At 42.3% G+C, this 25,964-nt stretch overlaps 1 protein-coding gene and 1 long non-coding RNA gene across 5 annotated transcripts in view; one reads left to right on the forward strand and one right to left on the reverse strand.

The window, feature by feature from the left end:
• The window catches only part of CTNND2 (catenin delta 2), a 645,610-nt gene that overhangs the window by 255,934 nt on the left and 363,712 nt on the right, over positions 1 to 25,964 (reverse strand). For 3 of the 4 annotated variants that reach the window (XM_061449215.1, XM_061449216.1, XM_061449217.1), the window contains 2 exons: positions 25,427 to 25,599; positions 14,417 to 14,984 (listed from right to left, as the gene is read on the reverse strand). In XM_061449215.1, the coding sequence (XP_061305199.1) occupies positions 14,417 to 14,984; positions 25,427 to 25,599 (741 nt within the window). The remainder of the gene's footprint in view (positions 1 to 14,416; positions 14,985 to 25,426; positions 25,600 to 25,964) is intronic. The other variant, XM_061449218.1, reaches the window with a different exon arrangement.
• On the forward strand, positions 15,025 to 25,500 carry LOC133267160 (uncharacterized). Its single transcript, XR_009742654.1, has 3 exons — positions 15,025 to 15,344; positions 19,342 to 19,519; positions 25,299 to 25,500. It is a non-coding gene; the product is annotated as an uncharacterized LOC133267160 (long non-coding RNA).

Here is a 25,964-nt window from a genome sequence, read left to right on the forward strand (position 1 = left end):
CCCAGTCCACACTGCAGGACATCACCACAAAACAATTACATGCTACAACATACCAGCTCCCAGAGCTGGAAGAATAGAACTGCCACACCTCTAAGTATGTTAGACTGTTTTTCCTCAGGTTTTCTACTTAAAAGACTTAAAGTGCAGTATGATGCATGGGTTGGAGTATTTCTGGTAAACACTGCACTGTCAAATCTATTAGCAGTTTCACTGTCAGGATACTGTCATGTTCAGCAGTATGACTCACACTGTGGAATTTCCCAGACACAATTTGTCCCTTAACCAGATTAAGTATCTTAGGAAAGTCTCCTCAAAACAGATTGGCTTTGGCTGCTTAACCGAGACTACAAAACCAGCCTCTGACCTAGGGTTAGCACTTTTCACATCAGTGCTAAAAAGAAAGAAATGTAGGGAGAATAAGAAAAAGGAGGATAGAGAGGAAAAAGGATTATGTTTTTTTGAGTATCATAAACAGGCCCAAAACAAACTTAAAAATCATTTGATAAAGCTTACTATGTCTTTTTAGAAGTATCTGGATAATCTTCATCCTACTTAAACTAGTTTTTAACGAAATATTGAAATTAAGTAGACTAAGTGTATTTAAAAGAGAAAAGTTTAGAATTTTTTCTTAAGTTGTCTATGTTTGCTCTCTAGTCATGAAATGTGACTTTATTGTATCAGTTATTTTAATCTTACAAATCTAGGAAAAGTAGATAATCAACCCCTCCGCACCATAAATTTGATGTTTCCTCACAAGCATTTTCTTTTTCTTACTGCTGTCCTCTCCCTGTTGAAAAACATTCACCTGCTTAAAACACTTTATCAAAAACAAATCGTTAGTGGGAGAAGAGAAGTGTGACTGGAAGCAAACAGGTAAGAGACAAAAATAGCCAGGAAGAAACAGCAGATTAAAAGTGACAGGCAAGTTCAGAGAGATAATTCCCATTTCATTTCTGATCTAGGGAACTGTAAGTGAAGAAAGAATGAAAATCAAAAACTGTTCCAAACCAACTGCTGCCACACAGCAACAACTTGCCATCAGCAAGGCAGAAAGTGATAGGTAATTTTTAAATATTTCTTTTTTCAATTATTAAACTGAATGATCACATTGGGTACCCTTTTATTCTTCCTTACCCTCCCTTCTCTTAAGCTTTGCCTCTTCCCTACTCTACAACCTTGCCAATTTTTCCCCAAAGAAAGGGGAAAGAAGTGTTACGCACAAATGGGAACAGACACTGCCACGCAGCGATACTTATCACCCTTTCTAACTTTCCCGCTCACTAACCACTTCGACTGCAGGCTGAGTGCCCCAGCAGCAGGATGATGTTACTAAGCAACAGTGCTGAGCAGCCACGCATACGCTGTTTGGATAGTTTGCCACAGCTTCAGGACAACTGAATATAATTTCAAGCCTTCGTAGCAGCAAAGATCTTCTTTTAAGTTTTTCTAAACATCTTTATCTTAGTGAAAGGTAAAAGTTTACTATTGCAAATTTTGAACTGCAGAAGCCCGAGTTGCACTGTGGGCTCTGTACTAAAGTAGGTACTATGACGACAGAGTCAACTGGACAAGTAAAGGAATAAAAATCATAGTGGATACAGAGAGGCATGCACCAAAAGTAAATACCCAAAAGAAATCCAGGCCAACCAACCAAAAACCCACCATTACAGGGTATTTTGCAAAACCCTAGTCAGCGCAAAGATTGCAAATCAAAAGGAAGACAAGTACGTCTTTAATTCCCCAAAACTGCATCTCCCTTCCTCCCCAAGGCACAAGGCTGTAGCAAAGAATACCTAGGGACTCAATTTCTGCCTGCAAAGCAGCAGTGAGTATTAACCAAAACACCATAGATCTTTCTAGGGCTAGAGACCAATGCCAGCAGCACCAGTGATTTGCTAAAAAGTATTGCTGCCACCAGCAAAATGAATCAGGCACTATTCCACTTATGCCCACCAGTGAAAACTCAACTTTCAGATCGTGTTTAACATCGTGGAAAAGCACAGTAGCTAAAAAACCCAGCAACTCACAACTCTCCCCCAAAACAAGCATCTGCTCAGTCAACCTTAAAGGGAGTGAGTTCTCACAACAGCTCTGGCACAGGGGAAAGGGGAAAGCCTTACTGGATCGACTAGGCCCTGCACATGGAAACAGGAAGAATATCTAGATCTTAACTCCAAGTAGAAGTGAAAAATCTCAATGTTGGCACAGAAAATTCCTTAACAAACATGTTTTGTGGAACAGTGGCTCCCAAAGGGAAAACAGGCACTATGAGAAGGGTAATGAAGTGTCAAGTCTGTTCAGCTACAGTATTTCTCAACTGGTTTTTGCTGGGCAACTTGAATTTTTGATCTAATCATCCTGTCGTTCCTGGGAGTTCACAGTTTCAACAAGTGGCCTTCCTGCTAACAAGGAAAATGAAAATAGATAGTTCCAATGAATCCTGACCCTGTGTGTATCTTTTTAAGAAGTACTGATCTTTAATGAATATTGCACATATCTTGCAAACCTGTGCTCCAGTCTGATACACACAACTGAAACCCAAGACCCCACATGTGGGGTTTGCTCACACGAGAGACTCTGTAACTTATTTTCTGTAATTCCTTTTACAATGACATTGCATACTATTAGATGTGTGAACAATATTAACTTCTGGACTTTTTATCTGTAACACTTTGTATTCAAACTTGCATTTTACTGAGAGAATGGAGAAAAGCATCAGATAGCGTTTGTTCTTTTATGTAAAGCCATCTTTGGTAGAATAAAACACTTTCTCCTCCTCAGTGAGCATCTGCTTGCAGTCCCCAGTTTCTAGAATTCATCAAGACCCAACATATAAATCTTCAGTGTTCCAGGGGAAAAAATGAGGTTCATTGTCTTTCCATCAGTGCCACAATCAAGAAAGGGAGGATCTCTCTGGATATTCTGCAACACACTACATTACTCACCAGTTTTCATTATCCATTTGAGACTCACTGCATTTAAAATACCAGAATGAAAACATGGAACTTATTAAAGGTATACATAATCAATCTGAATACAATCTAACTAAAGAATTTAGTTATGCCTGTAACAAAGTTTAGGCCAGCAATTATCCACTTTTACAATTATGTTTAATAGATTATCATAGCATTACTCCAGCTCATTTTAGGTGGTTCACATGACATACACACCAAGACCTCTGCTAAAACACTTAAAATAATCTCCTATTATTAAAATCATTATAATCTACAGTGATTCTAACAGGCTTGCTCTAAATAAAAGAAGACATGCTGAATGTAGAGACAAAGAAAAGGAATATTGTTAACACTGTGATCATGAGAAGCTTAAGGACTTCAGCAAAGTTTATGCTGGAGTAGTCACTGTATCCTGTAAAATAAAGTTTTCTCTTCTAATTCATTATGCTAGCAATCACACAATAGTAAGCATTTAGTATCCAATTTCCAGAAACTCAGAAAAGTATCTTATGTAAATCCTTCCACAATAAGCAGCAAACAAAAAAGGAAATGGACTACAGATTTTTTTCCAGGAACTTACTAAGGGGGGTGGGGGTGGGGATAATAAAAAGAGACAAGTAAGTAAAGAAATAAAACCAGACGAGACTTCGCAATGTGCCATTAATCTCAAAAATTCAGATTATCCCTGAAAAGCGTGGTAAGGAAAAGACTGTAAAGAAACAGTCTTGTCACTCGAGCAGAGAGTCTGTGCTAAAAAGAAATGGCTGTAACAAACGCTGTGAGAGACAAATGGTGACAGAAGGTTGCCAACAAAAGGAAAGCAGACCTCAAATAAGAAATGTAAATGTGTCCACAGGAGTTCGCAATAAACCACTGGAAGGGTTCATCTTCAAGAAGGGCTTTCAGTCAGAAGGATGAGATGCATTTTATTCTAAAGGTGACAAACACTTGAGTGATTCTGAACTGTCCCACAGCTAGTTCCTGGTCATTCAAAAATGCAAACTGACATCATTCACATGATAAATGGCTGCCTCACCTGTGAAGCCAATGCTTCCATGGTCAAACAGCTGGCTGAAGACATTTGCCTGATGTTACAAAAGCAGTCTGAGACCTACTGCAGGCCGAGAAAAGCAGTGACATGCCATTCATCACAATCTTGGTAAGATTCAGAGAAGAAGAGATTCTCTGCCAGAACAGTTAATTCTTGAATTCCCAAACCCACAAGATAGGATCTTGTACCTACCTTGCAGGGTAGTACACAAATAAGATCACTTTGGAGAAGACTGCTCAGTTATGTTCATATATGAAGCATTAGCTTCAGCTTCCTGCCAAAAGAGCTCAAGGTGCAACACAGACAAGCATGACATGACCTAGACAGGAACTCCAACTTCAGACTGAAAGAAATGCAAAATTATGATAAATAAGCCTTGAAAACTTTGTAGCTTTGTGGGAGACGAGACATGGTGCAATCATCACTCTATCTTCAACAGCTTCAATTCTTCGAGGGAAAACTGAAAAGCATTAATTCCAGCCAAACAAATCATGACTGGCTAGTCAAAGCCCTAAGAGCAAAGCCTGCTGGTGAAAACAAGCCACTCACTTTTGCCTTTACTCCCTCCTTTGTCAGATGCTACTATCCTAAAAGTTGCCAAGGGCTTGACTGATCTTGCCTTTGAACAAAGGCTAGCAAATCCTTTACCAGATTATTCTTACCAGCAGTCGTAACATCCATTAACTAGTACGTAGTATAATAATAGCTGCTATGTAAGCTGTTAAGTAAGAAAAACACTAACAGTTCTGTGTACAACAGGCTTAATTTCTTGATCATCCTGGCAGATCAGTTCAGATCAGAAGAGAAGGCGACTGGAAAGAGTCCTCTTGTCCACAGAGAGTTACAATTGTATACAGTTCCCCAAATGAAGTCCTAACCATACACAGCACTCCAAATTTTCCCTGTTACGTGATTAGGCCATGAAATATTCTATTATATTCCTAATATAGGTGGCTGAGACATAGTACAGTCAAGCAGGTCACCAAGGTCTTTTCCTACTCTTGTTTTCAGCCAAAGATCCCTAGTTTGTAACTAGCTATTAGCTGTGTTATTAGCTCAGCTCCAATTCTATTCTTTCTCTCCCACCTGCAAAACTCTTTCCACACAAGATTTATCCTCCTCTCTTCAGAAAATGCCTTCTAATATTCCACCATCAAAAAGCCTCCTTGGCATATTTCAGGTATTTGTGCCAAGATAGTAACACAAAAAAAGTATTTTTCAAGTGGCTTGAAAGAGTTCTCCTTGTGGGACTCTATTAGTAGCATCCTTCCTTTCCATTAATTTCATTTTCAAAATGACAAACTGACAATGCTCCTTTGCTCAGGTCCTTGCACCACTACGGTCTTGCAAGAATATCCATCTTCTGTAGTTTAACTGAAGATTTCCCAAGTGGCACTACAGAAAATGTGTACTCAGACCCCTGACAGGAATAGAAAGACATCAGATATAATCAGTAAGCAGGTTATTCCAGTACAATCTGATTTTGGTGAACTCATATTGCAAATTATCCCATTAACCATTTACCACCTTCACCTCTTCAATTATCCCTTCTATGAGTTTTTGTTGTAATGTACAGCAAAGCACTATGATTAGCTGGTCTGCCATTTTTCTTCTACTCAGTCCTCCCATTCTTTAATGTGTATTAGCCCCAACCACAAAAGGGCGATCCTCTCATTTCCTTCCACCTTCCCCTCCCCACTCCTCTAATATCTGAAAGAATCCAACTTGCCCTTCTCCATGGATCATGCTCCCAGGAATTTGTATCAAAGTTTTTGAAGAGCTTATGGCACCTTTTGGTGAGCAAATGTAAACACGGCTGCACCTCTGCTGAACGGGGATGCTCAGGGAAGAGTGCAGGTGGGGGAAGGACCCCACAGCGAGGAGTTCTTTTGCTCTCCAGGCACAGGAAATCCACCCCAGTATCAGGGGGCCACAGCTCGTTCTCCACCCTTGCCTTCTGAACAGGCAACATTCTGTAAACCCAGGGAGACCTTTAGCCCTATGATCAAAAGGCTTTACTGCCAGAGACCAGCACAGCTGGCTATCTGATAAACAGGATGGCTCAGACCTGCTTTGGAGAGGGAGGGTCGTGGCCATAAGGCAAGATGAAGACATATGCTATGGAAGAGGAAATAATAGAAAAACTATGCAAAAATTTCCTCAGAAAAAATGAGTTGCCTAGGATTTAAAACCACTCATATTCAAATTAATACAGCACTTTTCTATTCTTCACTTACATACTACAAGTTGCAACTTGATGTACTTATTAAAAATCTATGTGATCCAAGTGGCAACTTCATATGCCATGCCTTATAATTGTTAAGATTAGTCATCACTTGGTCCTTCTCATTTCACCATATTAAAATTCTGACTTTTGCTTCTACACACTTATGATAATATACAGTTCCATGAATTCGTTATTAGACAATACCTCCCTGCCCTCTGTAATAACACTTTTATAAAAACAAGAAGTATTGTGCCCATTCTGGTTCATACCTGGGTGATCTTCAAGTTTGACCATACAATTACAGAGAAATTGTCTCATTTATCTGCCATGACTGTTCACAGAATGAATGTGGTCCTGTGTTGTTTCTGGCAGTCACCACTGATAGCTAACATATTTCACCTGTGAGCACTTCACAGCCATGGCACCTCCCCACTCAAGTTCTGGCCTTACATAAAGGGAGCCCAACTCAACTCCCCAACTTGTAATCTTCCTCCTACCACAGTTAATCACTTTACTTTTAAACACAGACACCTGTACTCCTTTAAAGCTGGTGCGTGCACACAACAACCAAGAAATATATTAGATAACCCAACAACTGAACGCTTATGCTACTTGTGAGCTGTGTGCTGACTTTCTAGATCTCAGCTACTCCATCTACTACAAACAGTTTGTGTGCCACAGCAACTGTAATGGATGAAGTTTTCACCACAGTAGAAATGAAGGGCATGTTCTTGCTTCTCTTAAATACCTGAAGACCATGAAGGACTAAAGATTTCTGTCACTATTTATTGAGACTTTTGTGAGAAACATTTCCAGGCTATTGGATAAGGCCTTGCATTGGGGTGTCACACCTTGAGGAAACTACAGCTTTCACATGTGCCTTCTTTGCCCAGTGCACAAACAAGACAAACACAGTCATCCCAATTTAGACTGTACAGCACAAGAATTTCCACTGATGCCACAAAACCCCGAGTATCAGAAATTTGATTGAAGGAGCTTCCCCTTGCCTAATACTCCCTATTGCATACAACAGCACTCCCTCCTGCTCTGAACAAGTGAGTTCAAGGCCAAAGATGTTTGGGAGGACCCAGAATCATGCTCCTGGCAACAGAAGAGGACACCAGATATGTGAGGACACCATTCAGACCTCAGGGCAAAAGGGGTGGTGACAGGCACAGACAAGACTCAGCCTCACTTAGCACACCCTCAAGAGCCTAAAGTTTTGATGTATCATAGTCCTTGAGGCCCCAGCCTCTTCCTGTAATCTCGCATACTAAAAATAATACAAACCAAAATAAGCAAGTCACAGCTATATGAATTGGAAAGCAAAGAAAAATTGACAGAAGAATTCCAGCACCTTGAATTAACCATCTTTCTTCTATGGACACTGACTGCCAGCTTTTTCCCAACTTCAGCTCCTCCTTGTATTTCTTTTCAGCAGGTATGTAAGCACAGACCTGTTAAACTCTGTTCTATGCTTAAGAAATTCCTTCCAGTGGCTTGCATGCTTCTATTTGAATCCTGGCTTTCCTACATACACTGCTAATGTTCAGGCTCAGAGGCCAGAAACACCATGCCAGGTGATGTGGTTACAAGCAGGAGCACATGACTAGAAGCATACTTGATGTTACATTTGCCTAGAAGCTCAGGAACAGCCACTACCACTTAGTTAACCACTATCATTCAGTTAAAATACTTGCAGGTTCATACCAGTTCAATCTATTTTCAGCAATGCTGCAGACTCTTTTTTTTCCCTTAAAGCTTGTTACTTCACAATATTACTTGATTTCACACCCCTCTGAAAGACCATTGGGAGGATGAAACAATTTCCCCTATCAAAACTAGGAAGCGAAGGGAAAGGTTATGGTCAGCATGAGAGCAGAGCTCAAGTTTAGACATATTTGTAGTGCTCGCTCACACAGGAAGTCAATGCTCAAGTTCAGTAGCTCAAAGATATATCTATGTACAAGAGGCCTTCATATTTAGCTCCTGTCAATCATTCCTCTCCTACGAGCAAACTGATTTCATGTAAGCTATATCTGAAAGACACAGGAACAAAAAGCATGGCAATAATAAGATATTTCAGACAACCACCTTATTCCTTTCGCTTTATTTCTGTAGACTGTCCATTTTGGATGTCTTGTCCAAGCTGCCATTGAGCACTGTTGTAAATGTTTCATTCGTAACAACTAATAACATAATTATAGCTGAAAGAATAGGTAGAAGTAGAACTAGCAGCAAAGAAAAGCAAAGTGAATATCAAGTGTCATTGAACACTCTGTCCCGGTATCAGCTCCAAGACCAAGATCAGCATTTTTAACCTCCAGGTTACAATGTGGAAACAAACAACTTGGTATTAGAAAGATACCCAATCTTAAGTCTTTGATTAATATCTGAAGTATTACTGGGTGTCTCAAAATATTTTGTTTTGGTTTCCTGTCTGAAAGAAAAAGTCTCCAGACAAACGAGTAAAAGGAGAAAAAGATGAATAAATTCGAGTGCACTGCCTGTCTCAGAACAAGATGGAATTAACAATCTCCTCATGTGTAAAGGCTCTGACAGCAGATAAAGGAACTTTCTGGCTAATAAAGCCAACCAAACAAAAATAGGGAAAAAGACCACAAACCCTATAGAACACTATTTGGTTTACATTAGTGAAGGAAGTTTGTTCTCACTGTAGAAGAAATACAGGATTCTGTAAAAAGACAAGAAACATAGTTAAGGCAAACAACTGAGTGCCCTTTTCATGATGATCAATCATATCAATAGTCCAAGTCCTCCAGCTTATCTTAAAGCCAAAAAAAGTCAAAGATTTTCCTTCCTTACCTGTCCAAAGAAATGCAATTGCACATCGTACCTAGACTGTTCTATTAGCTCAGCCCGGTGTCTCAGATGGGGATTTTAAGGCACAGAAAACTTTTAAATCTGAGGTGATTTACTGTTGGTTAACACTTTGGTTGTACCTTCCTTACCTATAATGCCTGGCCCAAAAGCCAATGAGTTATGTGGTAAAATTTTGTCTGTATTTGTGAATGTTGGTGGGAATTTGGGTTTGATTTAGTCTAAAAAGAATATTTACTTGTACACAGTTTAAATTCCTCGAAAAGACTAATTTTAACTCCAGTCAGCACTAACACTGATTTTAATACTAACTCTTCTAAGAGTTACTGCTCTCTCATATTGAGGTATGAAAGAAGGGGCTGGATGCATGCATGCTCACAAGAAGTGATACAGGCATTCTAGCACAAAGTACAGTGTGGCTTACTGGAGAACTGTAACACTTCACCAGGTAATTTTTTGTAAAGATGGCAATGAACCAGTGATATACAGATGATCCAATACTTTCATGCAATTGAAAGGAAATCTAAATCCATGCTAATGGTAATGTGTATCAGTTATCTCATACACACTCGCACAAGCTGATCTGTTCTGTGCCTGTATGACAGCACACCAGAATGCTGAAACATGCCAACACTCACCATTAAGTAGCAGTCCTGCAATAAATCTCAGCAGGAAACCAGGGTTCAACATGCCACATGCAATAAAAAGCATACAGAAGGAGAAAGGGCAAAGGAAGGACCCCAGGAAAGACGGAGAAGAGCGAGGGAAGACAGATGAAGGAGCAGAAGGAACCAGCCAAGACGCTGATAAACTTAGAACTGTTTGTTTGATGAAGCATGGAAAGCCTATTTTGTATATTAATCCATGCCACATTTTTATAAACCAGTGCCATTTTAGGACTAATGCTGCACACATATACAAACAGTCCTACCTCAGAAAGGACAAAAATCCTTTCTTTCTGGTTTTACAGGGACCTGGAAGAAGATTCTGTTTTCAAACACAAGGCTGAGCACTGGAGTTTTCAGCAGTGGCACCAGGCCTGTTCGAAGGATGCTGCAGCTCTTGTTGAGGTGGAACATGTCACCACTACAAGAAGAACAGCTGCATAGTATTTTTTCTACCTAACATTACACAAAATGGTTCACACCAACACTCATTTCTTAAACCTAACCTTTTAGTACAGCTGATGGAGCATGACGCGGTCTTCAAACATATTTCTTTTGGGTTTTTTTTTGCTTGTTTGGTTTTTGGTTGTGGTTGTTTGTTTTTTTTTTTTGTTTGTTTTTTTTAATAAAGCAGTGCGTAAAATTACCTGCAGTTTTCTTTCATGTCCCCAGTCTTTCCTAAGCCTGGATGAAAAGGCAGAAGTGGCTCCCCTGTCACATAACCCGAATCACAGGCTATCTCAACAGCCTTTCAGTGCCTCCTCTCTCTTTGCTCCTAAGAATACCCACTACTTCTTTAGTACCATCTGATGATTCTGGCCAGCAGGAGATGTTTCAGAGAACTGTGAAGAGACGGGCACCTGTGTGATGACCTGCCTCCTGAAGGGTTTTCCCATGTTTGTGCTCCTCACTGTCCTATACAATCCTCTCCTTCCAGGCAAAACGGGCTGCTTCGGGAAGTCTGACTCTCAGCAGCACTCCCCAGCTTGGTCCTAGTGTGGAAGCTGCAAGAAGGTTATTTACAAACTGTGCTTTCTGGATTCAGATTGCTGCTTGGACAGTCAAGTGTGCTTTGGAGCAGCACAGATAGGAAAACCACTTCCAGAACTGTAATTGCAGATCACAGCAATGAAGCAGCTAGACTAAGAATAAACACAGCAAAAGTACACTCACAAGAACCACTATATACACAAGTGCACACATACCCATACCCACACACACATTTGGCAAGGGGGACAGTTTAAGTATAACTAGACTAAAACACATTTCTGAAGACATTTCTAAGGCTACTCGGTTAAAACTGAGTCACGGCATGCTGTTGCACATCTTAATTTACACTCAAGATGCAGTCCAAGAATTGCCATTTTTGTAATTTCAAGTTGTTTTATAATGACTTTGTAGGAAATGTAAATAAATAATGCCATCTCTTCAATTAAGTCTTACACAGATTCGTTTCTGGGCACTCGATGTTTGCATCATACATTTAGTCAATTACAATCTTTCATAAAATTGATCATATCTGAAGGTCTTCTCTTTTAAACATCTAAACCTGGTACTGACACCGTTCCGTTTGTCTAGCACGTTGAGACCCAGCAGTATTTATGAACCTGATAGCTCCAGTACAAATTTGTAATATCATGCTCGAAAATTCAAAACAAATGCATTATTTGTATCCCAGGTAATTATTCCAAATAATTATTTTTTTTTCTTCCCAGAGATAAGAAAAGATTACTTTGAGTAACATCATCCCAATGATGACACATACATACCAATGCAAGTTCACATTAATCACAGTAGGCAAACCATCAATCAGTGCAATGTGACAACTATCCTCCACTCCTCCTCCTCCTCTCTTGAAGAAAAAAACCCAACCAACCCATCTTTGGATGTTGTGAAAAAGCAGCAAAAATCTCGTTTACTGAACATTAGCTTTTCAAGGTATAACTCCTTGCTCTCCTTTTCAATAGGTTTGATTACTAACACAATGGCTGGAAAACTCCTGTGACAGTATAATATAGTGACAGCTCAAATACTAAACCTGTTCTAATAAAAAATGCCTGTAAAAAAAAAAAAAAAAAAAGAAAAAGATTGCTTTAGTAGTAACCCTAACATCTGATCTTGGCTAACTCTAAAGCATATGTTAATTTTAAGGTTTTGTGTAGTCCATTGACTTCAGTGAATCCAGTGAAACTCTGGAAGATTAGTCAGGCACTTAACACTGCTAGCAAATGTGTAAGTCTGGGATGGCTGGGAGGCCAGGAGGAACATGCCACAGAATGGCAATGGAAAAGAACGGGTGGGAGCACACAATAGGAAACTTTTGCAAAAGAATGGGTCATGTGATGGAGCTCCTTTCAAGGACTACTTGAAAGGCATGTCACCACTGTGGAAAGAAACCACATGGTGTTTACTAACATACTGTTGCTTCACTTAGACATGCAGAGACAGCATTTAAAAAATAAAATTAAATCTATCACCTAATACTTGTTCACGTTACAGGATTTTCCATTTGTAGTAAAATAAGACACTGAGATTTTTATCACGTATCTTAAAAGCAAATCCCTGTGAGACAACTCCGAAGCTCATTATGTTTGTTTTGATCCGCACAACACTTGGAAAAGTTACTGTTGCTTTGCCAATTTTTACAAACTGAATGGCAAGTTCAAACGATCCATCACTATCCCCCTCCCATACTAAAATTCACACAAAAATACACCAGCCATTTCTTAAATGCATGTGTCTGTAAGTTTCTGTTTCACCCGAGCCATAAATCAATGACAAATGACTCCTTGCAGTGGGTCCTAAAAAAGAGGCAGGGAGGGAAGTACCTCTGTTACGCAAGATGCAGAAGAAATGTTATCAAAACCTTTTATTTAAAAGCAATCCAAGAAAATTAATGCCAGTTTCTTAACATGTATTCAAATCAAGGTAGAAAACCCCACTAGGAATGACTGTCCAAGCACTATTACCCAAAAATCCCAAAGTCCAAATCAGCACTGCAACTTGAGTAGAGCCTAGGACAAACAGCTTCTCTAACACTGCAGCACTTAAGAATCACTACCGTGGGCCTTACACCCTATAGAGCAAATTTTGACTAAGATATCATCACAGGTTTTATGCTGCAAGGATACAGAAGATGCCTTCTTCAACAAGCAAAACCCGGTTCAATACAAATTCCAATGCTAAAAGTACATGAAGAAAAATATGGACCGTGCCCATTAGCAACTTCCCAAAGCAAAGACTTCTACCCTAGAACAAAGGCAAAGAAAATCAGGGAAATGCTGGTAGTTCATACCCATAGGTGTAAGCTCTAAATTGAATTATCCTCTGTTCCACTGATGCTGACAGTTCACTCTATGCCTGTTTAGGCTCAAACAACTCTTAGGATGAAGCTGAAAAATTCCGTGCAATACAGAGTTGCTGGCAACTCTACATTTCCACTTTACAAAGGCGTATTTAATACCTGTGGCCAACAGTGTGTTGGACTACAGAGGGGAAAAGTTATACTAATAGAATTGCTAAATAAACCACTTTGTAACTTAAGACTGAATATTTCACAACGAGATTGATGCGTCCTGAGATCAAGATTTTGGCAACATTTAGTGATATTCTCTCTTCAAATTCTGAACTTCAGAAATAGTGTTAAGTAAACAACAACAAAGTTTTTTAAATCCCCACCGTATAAACAAGAATACCCCTAGCAAATAGTTCTTTTAAGGAGATACATTAATACTCTATTTTATTATCACTTAATTTAATCTGTATGTTTAAACACACTGGAATTATTTCTATAGAATGCCAACAGCTGCTGGAGGAGGGGAGAAGAGATGGATGAGAGAGGAGAAAGGGGGATGAGAAAAGGTTTCCAGTAAGAAACTTGTGTACCTGCCTGGTATACACAGCCAAACCTCTTTATGTATCCTATTTATCTTCAATTCTATTTATGTCACACAAGAGAACATACGAGCATAGCAGCTGTTACTATAGCAATGAAACTGGGAATTTTGAGAACACAAAAACCCACCCCTGAGGATGCTCAGTTTAGCAGAGATGGTTTAGGAACAGCGCACCAGCATCTCACTTCTAGGATCTGTTCAAAGTCTGCGGTTACAGAGATATTAAATACAGCCTATTCCCTAAAGAGCACTCGGAGCCAAATAACCGCTACCTATTACTCGGCACAACTTGGTACACCGGAGTTCCTGCTGAGTAACCCCAAACTTGACAAGAACCGCCTGTAAACCCGGGGAAGAACGAATTCTCTGCAAAGGCCCCCAGTTTTTAATCGCGGCAGAGAAGGGATTCACCATAGTAACACACACCCCACCCGATCCGTGGGCAAGAGGAAGGAGCTCAGCGCCCAGCGCTGCCCGCCCCGCACCCTCCCGACACCGCCACCCTTGCCCGACACCGGGTTGCGCCGGGAGAAGCGAGGTAGTATCCTGAAGCAGCCGGCAGGCAGCCTGCCTCTCCCCACTCACCGCAGCCGGGATGAAACCCTCAGCTCCCCAAACCGCTCTTCTGTCAAACCCACCCCGCTCCGTTCCTTCCTCGGCCGGCAGCCCCGGGACACACCGGGGCCGCCAATTCCCCCCCCCATTCCCCCCATCTGTCGCGAGCGCGGCGGCACCGTGCATCCCACTTTCTCTCCCCCGAAGCGCTGCCGGCCGCGATTTACCTGCGAGGGAGCCGGGTCTCTGCAGGGTGGCGGTGGCGTACAGCTCCTGGGAGTGCTTGCTGTACTGATCGGCAGCGTGAACCAGCCGCTTGGTAGGCGACAGGGTGGCGTAAGTGCCGATGGTGGAGCTTAACTGGTGGATAGGAGAGGAGGAAATGTTAGACTGGACGGTGGGCGGGGAGGTCACTCGGATGGGGGACGGCGACAGTCCCGCCGAGGAGACGACGATGTTGATGGGCGAGCTGGTGCTGTAGGACTTGGCCAGGCGGCTGGGGGACTGCTTCGGGGAGGAGAGGCGCTGCGCGGCGGCGTAGGCGGCGCCCTCGGCGGCGGAGCCGGCCCGCGGCAGCTTGGTGGGGGAGCCGCCGGGCTGGGCGGGCAGCGGGGAGCTCACCCGCTGCGCCGGCAGCGTGGAGCTGGCGTAGTAGAGCGCGGCGGCGTGCTGGGGCTCGGGCAGGTGGAAGGCGCTGCCGTGGCTGGGCGCGAAGGGCTCCCGCGGCTGCGGGGCGGCGGGCGGCGGCGGCGGCTCCGGGCCGCCCGGGTGGGCGCCGCGGCCCCCCGGGCCCTGCTGCGGGAAGGAAAGGCAGAGGCGTCAGGAGGGGACGGGCGGCAGCGGGCCTGGCTCCACCGGCCCTCCCTGCCCGGGGCGGGGCAAGGGGCTCGCTCACCGGAGGAGTCCCCAGCCGAGGCGCAGCCCCCTCTTTGAACTAAAAACTGGGCCAGCACCCGGCGCTCTCGGCATTGAGGGAGTCGTTACTCTGCTAAAGCGTTTCCAGCCTCTGAGATAAAAACGGCCGCCAGCTCGGGCGGAGCGGTGTGAAAACTCTTCGTCGCGGCTGATCGGCACCTGGTTGTCGGGCACACGGCTCGGGGGGACTCGTGCTTTGAAACGCACCCGCACACCTATCTATCCCTACACCAGGCGTGGGTGAGCCTGAGCTTAAACACATAAATAAACAAATGCCCCCCAACTTTTATTCTGCATACATTGGTAGAGAGCGGCTGGAGCCACGGAAAGGGCTTAGATGCGGTGATTTTCCTCACAGAAAGCCATCGGTGTCCGTGGGAGGAGAGGCACCGCGCCGAACCCACACGGACACAGTCGGCGCCCTCGGGTGCCGCCGCTGCCGGCGGCGCGACAGTGCGCGACCGCTTCCCCCCAGCCCACCTCACCCGGTGGCAGCACCGCGATGCTCGCCTCGGCCCGGTACCCCCCTGGAAAAGCGGGGGAACAGCGTTTATTTGCGCGGCCCAAAGGAAAGCACGGGAAGAGCATCCAGGGCTGGGCTGTACCAGGCACTTCCCGGGCCGCATCCAGCGGGGAATCTGCCCCGCGATGGCGGGAGCCCTCTGCTCCGCTGGCCACGGGACCGGCAGCGGGGGGCAGGGCTTCGCAAAGTTCACCGTACGCCCAATAACGGGGAGGGGGTTGGGGAGTGGAGAGCGAAAATCCTTGGCAGATGCTGTCCATTAGACATTTCAGCTGCGTTCCTGAGCCGCTTCTGGAGCAGCGAAGGACGGGGCTCACCCTTACACACAGGAGGCTCTCTCCCTTTTTTATCGGGGATCTTGGGCTCAAGGGATCTTCTGTGAATCTGGAAACATTAAAATCCTCTAATAACTGCGCCCTGCAGTGAGGGGGAGCTCAGCGCTGTGTCAGTAAGATGCATTCTCGTTTCAGATACTATTTTTTTTTTCCTGGCTATGCAGGGGATTTACTTGAAACCTCTGAAAGCACTCCCAGATCCTGGGAGCAGACAGTGCAGCTTGGGTCAATCTGACCAGTGCTTCACCCAAACACACACACCCCTCCGGGCTACTGGTTTCCTTAGTGAGAAAATCCTTTAAAATCTGAATAATGAATTTTTCAATTCAAAATGATTCAGTTCAAAGAGGTGTGCTACAACAACAGCAGCGTGGTTTCACATTTAAATAGCAACGGCTTTTCTAGTAGCATCCTAGAGGAAAAAAAAAACAACAAAACAAGTAAACAGTAAACAAAAGCACCATGTTCTGAGTATGGAACTTATTTTTACTAGGATACCAAGTAAGGGATTTGGTCAGGAACTGAGGCCAAGATAAATGGCCAATCAGAACAAAGAGTAAATGAGGTTCAAAAGGCCAGAAATACGTTCTTCCTGTGTGTGACTACTGGAAATTTTTCTGTCCTTTTCTTTTTTGTACTTTTGGAGCCCAACCCCTCATCCTAAATACTTTGCATCTGAGTAAAGAAAACATGTTCTTCTAGACCTGGAGAAAAAAGCATGGCTTCGGAGATGGGGCTTCTCCTGGTGCTTTGCTCCCAGTTGTTAGTAGCATGGCAGAGCCCAGCACTTGCAGCATAGACATGTCTCAAGGGAGCATGGCCAGATCCAAACCTCATTGGCTTTGGGACGTTGTTTGCCCCTAAAGAGCAACAGCCTTCTAGGTAAATGTAAGCTGTTTCCTCCAGCTGCTCTGTACGGTAAGTCCTGGGTGGGCAAGTTGATCACAGATGCAAGTGGCCTGCATGCTGTTGAGCTGGACTGTTTTGATTGCAGCCATGAGTTACAAACACCACAGCATCAAGTAAGAGCTTTAAAATTGTCATAAATGGCCAACAAGCTCGAGAGTCTCACTTGAAAGACTTCTTACAAAAAAACAGGATGGCAAACTCTGGGAAACATCAATTTTAAAAGCTACTTTCATGCTGAGCTACTTACCATCTCTGCTTTAAACTGGAAAGAAGGGCTAATCTGCAACTGACTGTCCAGCAATGTATTTGACAGGGGCAGAGTTTTCATTTCCCAGGTTTAAACTGTATGGTAACAACTTTCACAAAACAAAATCAGGCTGGCAAGATTGAAGACAACATGGACAGAGGAATTTTTGCAAGTGATGAAAGGTTGTTTGAACCAGTTACATTATCAATTGATATCTATTAATACATTTTACTTTTTGGACTGTTAAGTGGCATAACAATTTTGTATTTTGTAGTATTCAACCCTGTTCCAAAATAACAGTCTTCTGAAATGTTATCAGTGTCTTCTGCAACACATTGCTAATGTACTGGTAACTTAGTTTGTCACTGATGATAACAATTTTGGGCAAGAGCTGTCATCATGCAGACAAAATTTCTAATCTGCTTCTACACTGCTTGATGTGTCAAGGATACAGAGTAATTAATTTCAGGTAAACCAATATTATCCCATGTTCCTAATAAATCTATAAAAGCTGCAGGCTCTCTGCAAGTACCAATTTAAAAAATAAGCCCTTTTCACGATTGTCTGTTACAGGGAAGAAGGTCTAGTGGTGGGACACGAGTATTAAATGCTTAATTAAAAACACAGTTTATAGCACTTCCTAAAAAGCAAAGCATTTGCTCTGTGTGAAGGAGAGAACTTTTGGATGAACAGATTGCAGTGAAAACATTAGCGCACAGTATTTTCTAGGATGTGACTAATCTCAGACCTGTCTTAAATTTACTGCGAGGTTCTTCTGTTTTTTTAAAGGGCCAAGTGTACAGATGCATTCTTCACTCATGTTTTCAGAGACAAAATGTGGTTCAGTTTCTCCCTGTCACTTAAGACAACCATGCAGACATGCTGCTGTTCATCCTGCAATGTGACATTATACTTCATGTGGAAGAATGAAATACAATGGTATTTTTCCTTTATTTTTCCATTATTGTTGTTAACCTGATAATGAAACTGTGTTTAAACTAATAAACTGAGGTCAGATATGCTTTCTAGTTGTTCTATCCTCCCACATCAACCTATTTCATAGATGTGAAAAAAGATCAAGGACTTTCTTACTACAGCCTGTAAGTACCTATTCCAAGACTCAGAGATATAATTTTTCTGATATCCAAAAGAGAAGCAGCTTGATTTGCTTATTTGGAGCTAATAGATGGATTCTGATATATTCTTTTTAACAGCAGAAATCTGTGAAAAAAGCCATAAGAACTTCAAAACACCTGTGCAAATACCTTCTTTCCCATTTAATCTGATGAGAAAGATCATCCTCTGCAGATACAGACAAAATGAGATTTACAGAACATTACTGAGGGTGTCCAGTCAGGTTATAGTAGACTAGAGAACAGTCTAACAGCTGTTTGCCTACCTTAATTCATGCATTTATTGCACAAAATTTCAGGATAGGTTTTTTTTTGTTTTTTTTTTACAATTCCACTTAAAAAAAAAATAAATGGAATGACCGTAAACGAGATTCCTGTTTTATGACATGGAATTGAGAGGGGCGAAGAAACTGTGCTGAATTATTTATTCTGATGTAAATTTTGCATGGGTAAGGATTTATAAAATCCTAGATAGCTTGACGGCTTCAGCAAAACTTTGGAGTCAGCTGCTAATTACTGACACATTGGCATGTTGATTCTTGGAGATTGCTCCCAGAGGGAAAATGGTGTGTACAACCAGCAAAACCTGAGTTACGGAAGTCTTGGTCGACAACAAGATGACCATTATGAATATGTTAGTGCAGCAGATCTATTTGCTACATCATCTAGAATCCCTTCAGACTCTTCCTTCTTAGGCACGCACAACCTGGTAGGTTTTGTGCATCTATGCTTCAGAATTCAATGAAGGTGTTAAGGAAAAGAGCTTCTGTTAATGCAACCCTGAGTCTTAGCAACAGAACTAAGAACAGAAATGGCTTCAGAGTAATTTCTTGGGAATGAGATAATGATATAATTTCCAGTAAAATGCTGGAGAGTTTGAATCATGATACTGGTTACCCTAAAGAAATGACAATTTGTGTTCAATGTCCTGTATACTTCTCTGGCAGAAGAAACTGGAAAGTTGTCTTACATTTGAATAAGTCTGTATGTCCATCTTATGTCTGGATGAACTTGTATTCACAAGCATTTTTAGTTTAGCATTAAATGGCAGCACCAGCTTGCAGCTTGTTTTGCTTTTTCGAACTTTCAGGTATCATTTGGTCCTTAAAATCCCAAACAAGGTCATTTCTGTTCAATATGAACATAGTCATATGGAGTATATTGTGGCCAATGAGAAGACCCATTCTCTTGATTTGAGAGATTTTCCAATGGATGCTCAAGTTGTGTGGAAGATAACCCTCCAGGCTGTTTTGGCTTCTTGAATATTGGTGGGTCTTGTTGAATTTGGGAGCAAACTTGGTCATCCTTAATAGGGTTTTTGAGAGTCACAGGTACTCACTGAAGGGTCCAGCCCTGTTGCACAATCTCAGTCATGCTCTGTGCTGTTTTCAGTGACTGCAAGACTTGCCAGTCTATTGAGGGCTTATTTTCTTCTGTCAGCCCCAAGAATATTCCATATGGCTTCACTGAAAGTATCACTCTGTTCTTGTCCAATGCCTGTATCAACACTTTTCTACAAAGGGCAGATGAGGGTATGAAAATGCTTAACATTCTCTAGTCCTGGGGATACAGACTTCAGTCCATGGTAGCACCTGTCTTTTTTCTGCAGGACTGCTTTGCTGTCATTTATAAGTTCCTGACTTAACTAGGAAGATGCTACCTATGTTCAAATACACTTATATGAAAATAGATGCCAGACTACACCTCTGGGTCCCTCCAATGTGGCCTATTCCATCTGTTTTTCCTGATTTTATCACAAAGGTCATGGCTATACTGTCTTTGCAAAATACACCCCAACACTATGAGGAAAATTCGTCAGCCTACCTGATCCTAATCTCATATGTATAGATGAAGGTAGGTAATACCTTCGTAGTCTTAGAGCCACAGAGTCATGTGAGATCCTTTCAGAGTGTCAAGAGACGGTCAGTCTCTGGTTTTAAAGCTGCAATGAAAGCTGCAATCGTTAATTACCTATTGTAGTATCAAACCAGCATTATGCTGATCAGTTCTTCACTACCATAAGCCATACTAGTGAATTGTTCTCTGTGTCATAATAAGAGTAATTTGTGTTAAGATTTCATCTGCTTCCTTTCGTGACAGAAAAATTCTCATGTTCATATTTGGAATCCAGTTTCAAACACATCATAATCTGCCACATCCTACCAGAAGCAAAGTCCTCATTTTAGATTTTGTCTGGGTAGATTATCAAGAAGCCTATCACCCTGTGGCACAGATGGCTGATGGCAGGAAGAGCCAAGAGTCTAACTGAAAAAGGCCAGAATAGAGTTTCTGCTTGACAACTGAACATGTACTTCCACTCATTTGGTAATATTCTAAATAGAGCTAGTAAGGTGTGGCAGTCTGGTGAATGACAAACTTATGACTTGTTTGTAGGAAAAAGGAGACAAGTTAGAAAATTAACCATTACATGATTTTTGAAGGCTTTTCGTTTTTTTTTTTTTTTTTTTTTTTTATTATTACCTTTGCTTTCTATCTACTTTTGATTTTTAAGGATTTTCAAATTCTGTGCCAGCTCGATCAGTCCAGGAGCTTCAGGAATAGGATAATATGCAGGAAGGATCTACCTCTGTTGCTGCCCCAGCCTCTGAAAAGACTGCAGCATCACCACAGGCTAAAAAAGTTATCATCCAGAAATGTAAACTAGTTTCACTTCCTTTCCCCTTCCCTTGCAAATACATGGTAAAGCATGTGGAAAAACACTATCTGGAGTGCATGCTATGCTTTATATTCCTACGATATCTGTAACATAAGCTGACCATTCTCCAGATGACAGTAGACTCAATCCATCAGTTGCTCACAAATGGCATTATTCAAATAGAAAATTCACATTTGAGCAATTCATCTGCAAAATCTGCTACATTTTGTAGTACTACTGATTATTCACAAATAACCTTAATCGACTGATACAGGATGCATCAGGATTTAGACACTAAGTTTGAAGAGCTGGTTTAAGCGAGAAACAGAGTAATTCCCTGCCAGAGAAGCAGTTGTTGCTAAAAAAATCCTATTCCAGTAGCATTTAGAAGATAAAAGTTCCGTGTTCTAAAGTACTCAAAGCAGTAGAAAAACTCTGTGATCTATAATGAAGTCCTCCAAATTGACAAAAATGTTAGATTGCACTTTGCAGCACTATGCAGGAAGTCCCAAGACTAATTAGTTTCTCTTTCCTATCCAATTGCATTTTCAGAAATTGTTCTTGCTGTCACAGCTGGCCTTGGGACTATTTACATTTTTTTCCCATGCATTTGGGCTATCATTCATGTTCAGAGATAGCTATATTCCTTGCACACAAATACCAAAGGAAATCATCACAATCTGAGCAGTTTTGACTCCTGAGGCTTATTTTAATTATAATAGGGATAGCAAAACAATTCCAAGTATTGACACTTTTTCTCCTTAATTGTGGGATCAGCAATGGTCATATTCAGAACTTTTTAATTTTAATTTTTGACTTTTTACTCTTCTTTTTTACCTCTTTCGAAACCACCTTTTTATGCTTTTTATCTATTAATTCATAGTTTAGATGGCAGTTAATTGATATTTCCAAGATATATTTTAATTGTCCCAGGTTGTCAAGTACCCTTTGCAGGATGACGGTATGAAAAATTATGCTAAGTTACTTTCCTGCAGTAACATCTACCATACAATCTGGAGGAACAGAGGAAGAAAACCTATTTCCTGCCCACTCATACCAAGAAAACCTACTAGTTACTTTTCTGAAGGTAACCATTTTTCTGCAAAGTAGATGGTTCATGAGAGGTTTTCAGCTGTAAGCAATGGCTGTTCACTGTGATTTCAATGAAAGAAATCTAGATAATTAATTTTCCCCTTCATAAATTCATCCTATTCTATCAGTAGGATAAAGTTACATTAAGAATATCCTTACTTCTAACTGCCAGACAATCTCACACCTGAGATTCCTTCCTCCCTGCCTTTCAAAAAAAAAAAACCCACCAAAAAGTGCTTTTTCCTTCCCCTCTAATTTCTCCTTTGTTTTTGTTTCTGTTGCTCTGTTCTCATAACTGTTCCTTTTCCATTATCTTACTTTTTCTAGCCTCCTTGAACAATGAATCATACTCTTTCAGGCTAACCCCTAAGGTATGATACTTCTCACAAAACACAACTCATGATGACATCTGCCTAGGCTAGAACTGGATATTAGAGTCTCCTTTTTCTTTCTAGCTGGAATCCTGTTCTCCTGCTGGCTCCAATCATAGAATCATAGAATAGTCAGGGTTGGAAAAGACCTTAAGATGATCTCGTTCCAACCCCCCTGCCGTGGGCAGGGACACCTTACGCTAAATCATATCACCCAAGGCCTCGTCCACCCTGGTCTTGAACACTGCCAGGGATGGAGCATTCACAACCTCCCTGGGCAACCCATTCCAGTGCCTCACCACCCTCACAGGAAAGAATTTCCTTCTTATATCCAACCTAAACTTCCCCTGTTTAAGTTTTAACCCGTTACCCCTTGTCCTGTCACTACAGTCCCTAATGAAGAGTCCCTCCCCAGCATCCCTATAGGACCCCTTCAGATACTGGAAGGCTGCTATGAGGTCTCCACACAGCCTTCTCTTCTCCAGGCTGAACAGCCCCAACTTCCTCAGCCTGTCTTCATACGGGAGGTGCTCCAGTCCCCTGATCATCCTCGTGGCCCTCCTCTGGACTTGTTCCAACAGTTCCATGTCCTTTTTATGTTGAGGACACCAGAACTGCACACAATACTCCAGGTGAGGTCTGGCGAGAGCAGAGTAGAGGGGCAGGATCACCTCCTTCGACCTGCTGGTCACGCTCCTTTTGATGCAGCCCAGGATACGGTTGGCTTTCTGGGATGCAAGCACACACTGAAGCCGGCTCATGTTCATTTTCTCATCGACCAACACCCTCAAGTCCTTCTCCACAGGGCTGCTCTGAATCTCTTCTCTGCCCAACCTGTAGCTGTGCCTGGGATTGCTCCAAGCCAGGTGTAGGACCTTGCACTTGGCATGGTTAAACTTCATGAGGTTGGCATCAGCCCACCTCACAAGTGTGTCGAGGTCCCTCTGGATGGCATTCCTTCCCTCCAGCGTATCAACTGAACCACACAGCTTGGTGTCATCGGCAAACTTGCTGAGGGCACACTCAATCCCACTGTCCATGTCAGCGACGAAGATGTTAAACAAGACCGGTCCCAGCACCGATCCCTGAGGGACACCACTCGTTACTGGTCTCCAGCCGGACATTGAGCCATTGACCACAACTCTTTGTGTGTGGCCATCCAGCCACTTCTTTATCCACCGAGTGGTCCATCCATCAAATTGATGTCTCTCCAATTTAGAGACAAGGATTTTGTGTGGGACAGTGTAGAACGCTTTACACAAGTCCAGGTAGATGACATCAACTGCTCTACCCCTGTCCATCAGTTCTGTGCAGGCTCACCTTAAACCCTTTATTATACAGTGACAGAATGGTCTGAGTTGGAAGAGACCTTTAAGATCATCTGGTTCCAACCCCTCTGCAATTGACAGGGATACTTTCCACTAGACCAGGTTGCTCAAAAGCCTGTCCAACCTGGCCTTGAAGACTGCCAGGGAAGGGGCAGCCACAGCTCCTCTGGGCAACCTGTGCCAGTGTCTCACCAACCTCAGAGAGTGAAGAACTCCTTCTTTGTATCTAATCTAAATCTACCCTCTTTTAAAAGTTTAAAGCCATTCCCGTTGTCCTATCACTACATGCCCTTCTGAAAAGTCCCTCTCCAGATTTCTTGTAGACCCCCTTTAGGTAATGGAAGGCTGCTACAAGGTCTCCCTGGACCCTTCTCTTCAGGCTGAACAAGCTCAACTCTCTCAGCCTGTCTTCACAGGAGAGGTGCTTCAGCCCTCTGATCATGGAGTCATGGAATCAACCAGGCTGGAAAAGACCTTCAAGATCATCAGGTCCACTTGTCCCTCATCTTCATGGTCTTCCTCTGGACTCACTCCAAGACGTCCATGACCCTCTTTTTTTGGGGCCCCCATAGCTGACCGCAGTACTACAGGTGGGGTCTCATGAGAGTGGAATACAGGGGCAGAATCAACCTCCTTCGACCTGTTGGTCATGCTCCTTTAGATGCAGCCCAGCATATGGTTGGCTTTATAAAAGGAAAAAAAAGTACCTACCCAATTTGAAATTAAATTTAACTGTGCTTTATTTCATTTTTCAATCTTAAGAGGATAGGGAGCTTTTCTGAGCAAATTGAGAGAATAGAATATTGTATATCTCTTGGTATCCTGCAAACTGTGAAATGACTATATAATACTTGAATTCTCTTAGCAATTTAAGGTTTCAAAATTCAGATGCTACTCACTTCTACAGAATCATGAATTATAAAGTGTCCCTGTGTCACACTGAGCAGTGTCTGCTTTGCTGGGGCGGTTACATCTAAATAGAGAAAATAACCTGACTTGAAAATAAGTCAGACTTTGCATATGTAGGTACACTTCCACAAATTTTTGTCTAAACTGAAATTTAACTTCCCAGTGAGAAACTTTGATGTAACAGTGAAAAGCACAGAAGAATGAGAGGGTTGTGTGTCAGATCCAGGAAACCAGATTTATAAAGTTTTCATGAGTACCTGAAACAATCTCTCAGGATGTTTGAAGCATACAGGAGGCTGTCTGATAAGTTGCTTGTCTTAAAATATGAGAGGAAAAAAGGCAAAAAATGATTCTCAGACTTGGGATTATGCCATGGCACCAGGTGATGCATGGTATCCCAAGCAGGTTTCGCATCTCATCTCAGCCTGGCTTTGCTTTTGTTTGCTGGCACTTACTGCTTTCAGTAATATCCTCATACTGATGCAGGGAGGTCCTAGACCTTAATTAGGGCTCCTAATCAGCAGTCACAGAAATTTTCAAACTTAAGTGCCTACACATGCTATCACCAACATGTATATGCAGGCAAGGAACTGCCATGTAAATCTCCTTTTCAATCATGATTATTTTATTACTCTGCAAGTCAACCCATTTTAGAGTTATGAAAATCAAGGTGATATTCATTCTGCTGCAGATGCACAGAACAAGACAGAAAGTAAAGGCAGACATTCATATTCTGGTGGGCACCAACGAGCTCTGCTTCCTTGAAGATATCTTACACAGTTCGAGGTTCAAGAGACCCAGGCTGCTTAGGACACATACCTGGCTGTAGCTCTGGATGGCACCTCTGGCCTGACTGCCACGGGCTGGGAGCTGGGCAGCCGCTGTTTCACCCAGGGCGAGGGTCTGGTTGCTGTGGTAGCTGGCTGAGTACTGGAAGGACCCTTCAGGTTTCGAATTGAGCTGGAGCGCACTCTGGGAGAGGAGGCTGGGCCCTGTGGGGACAGGATTTGAGAGCAGTCAGAAAGTCTCAGTGAAAGAGCATACCTGCATTCTCTGTCAAGTGAGCCTCAAAATTACCAGATGTATGTGGCTTCAGCTTTTCACATTTTGGCTTTTTGGTAATAAAAATGACATACATCAAATTGTTTATCACTCAGTCATCATTATTATTGTGTTCAAGCTACAGATCACATTCCTTTGCAAAAAAAACCATAGTTTTGACTGGTGAAGAAATTTTAAGCCTGAACAAACCCAACCATACTATTTGATACAGTCTTGCTTTGCAGCTCAGAATAGTCAATGAGGAATTTTTTTTGCCCTAAGGATAAGCTTTGTTTATTTCACTTAATTCTATCCA

The sequence above is a fragment of the Pezoporus flaviventris genome, unplaced genomic scaffold, assembly GCF_033815535.1.
Source record: "Pezoporus flaviventris isolate CSIRO_AGI_PZ_B2104156 unplaced genomic scaffold, CSIRO_AGI_Pfla_v1 ptg000007l, whole genome shotgun sequence".
In the NCBI taxonomy this organism is placed as follows: domain Eukaryota; kingdom Metazoa; phylum Chordata; class Aves; order Psittaciformes; family Psittacidae; genus Pezoporus; species Pezoporus flaviventris.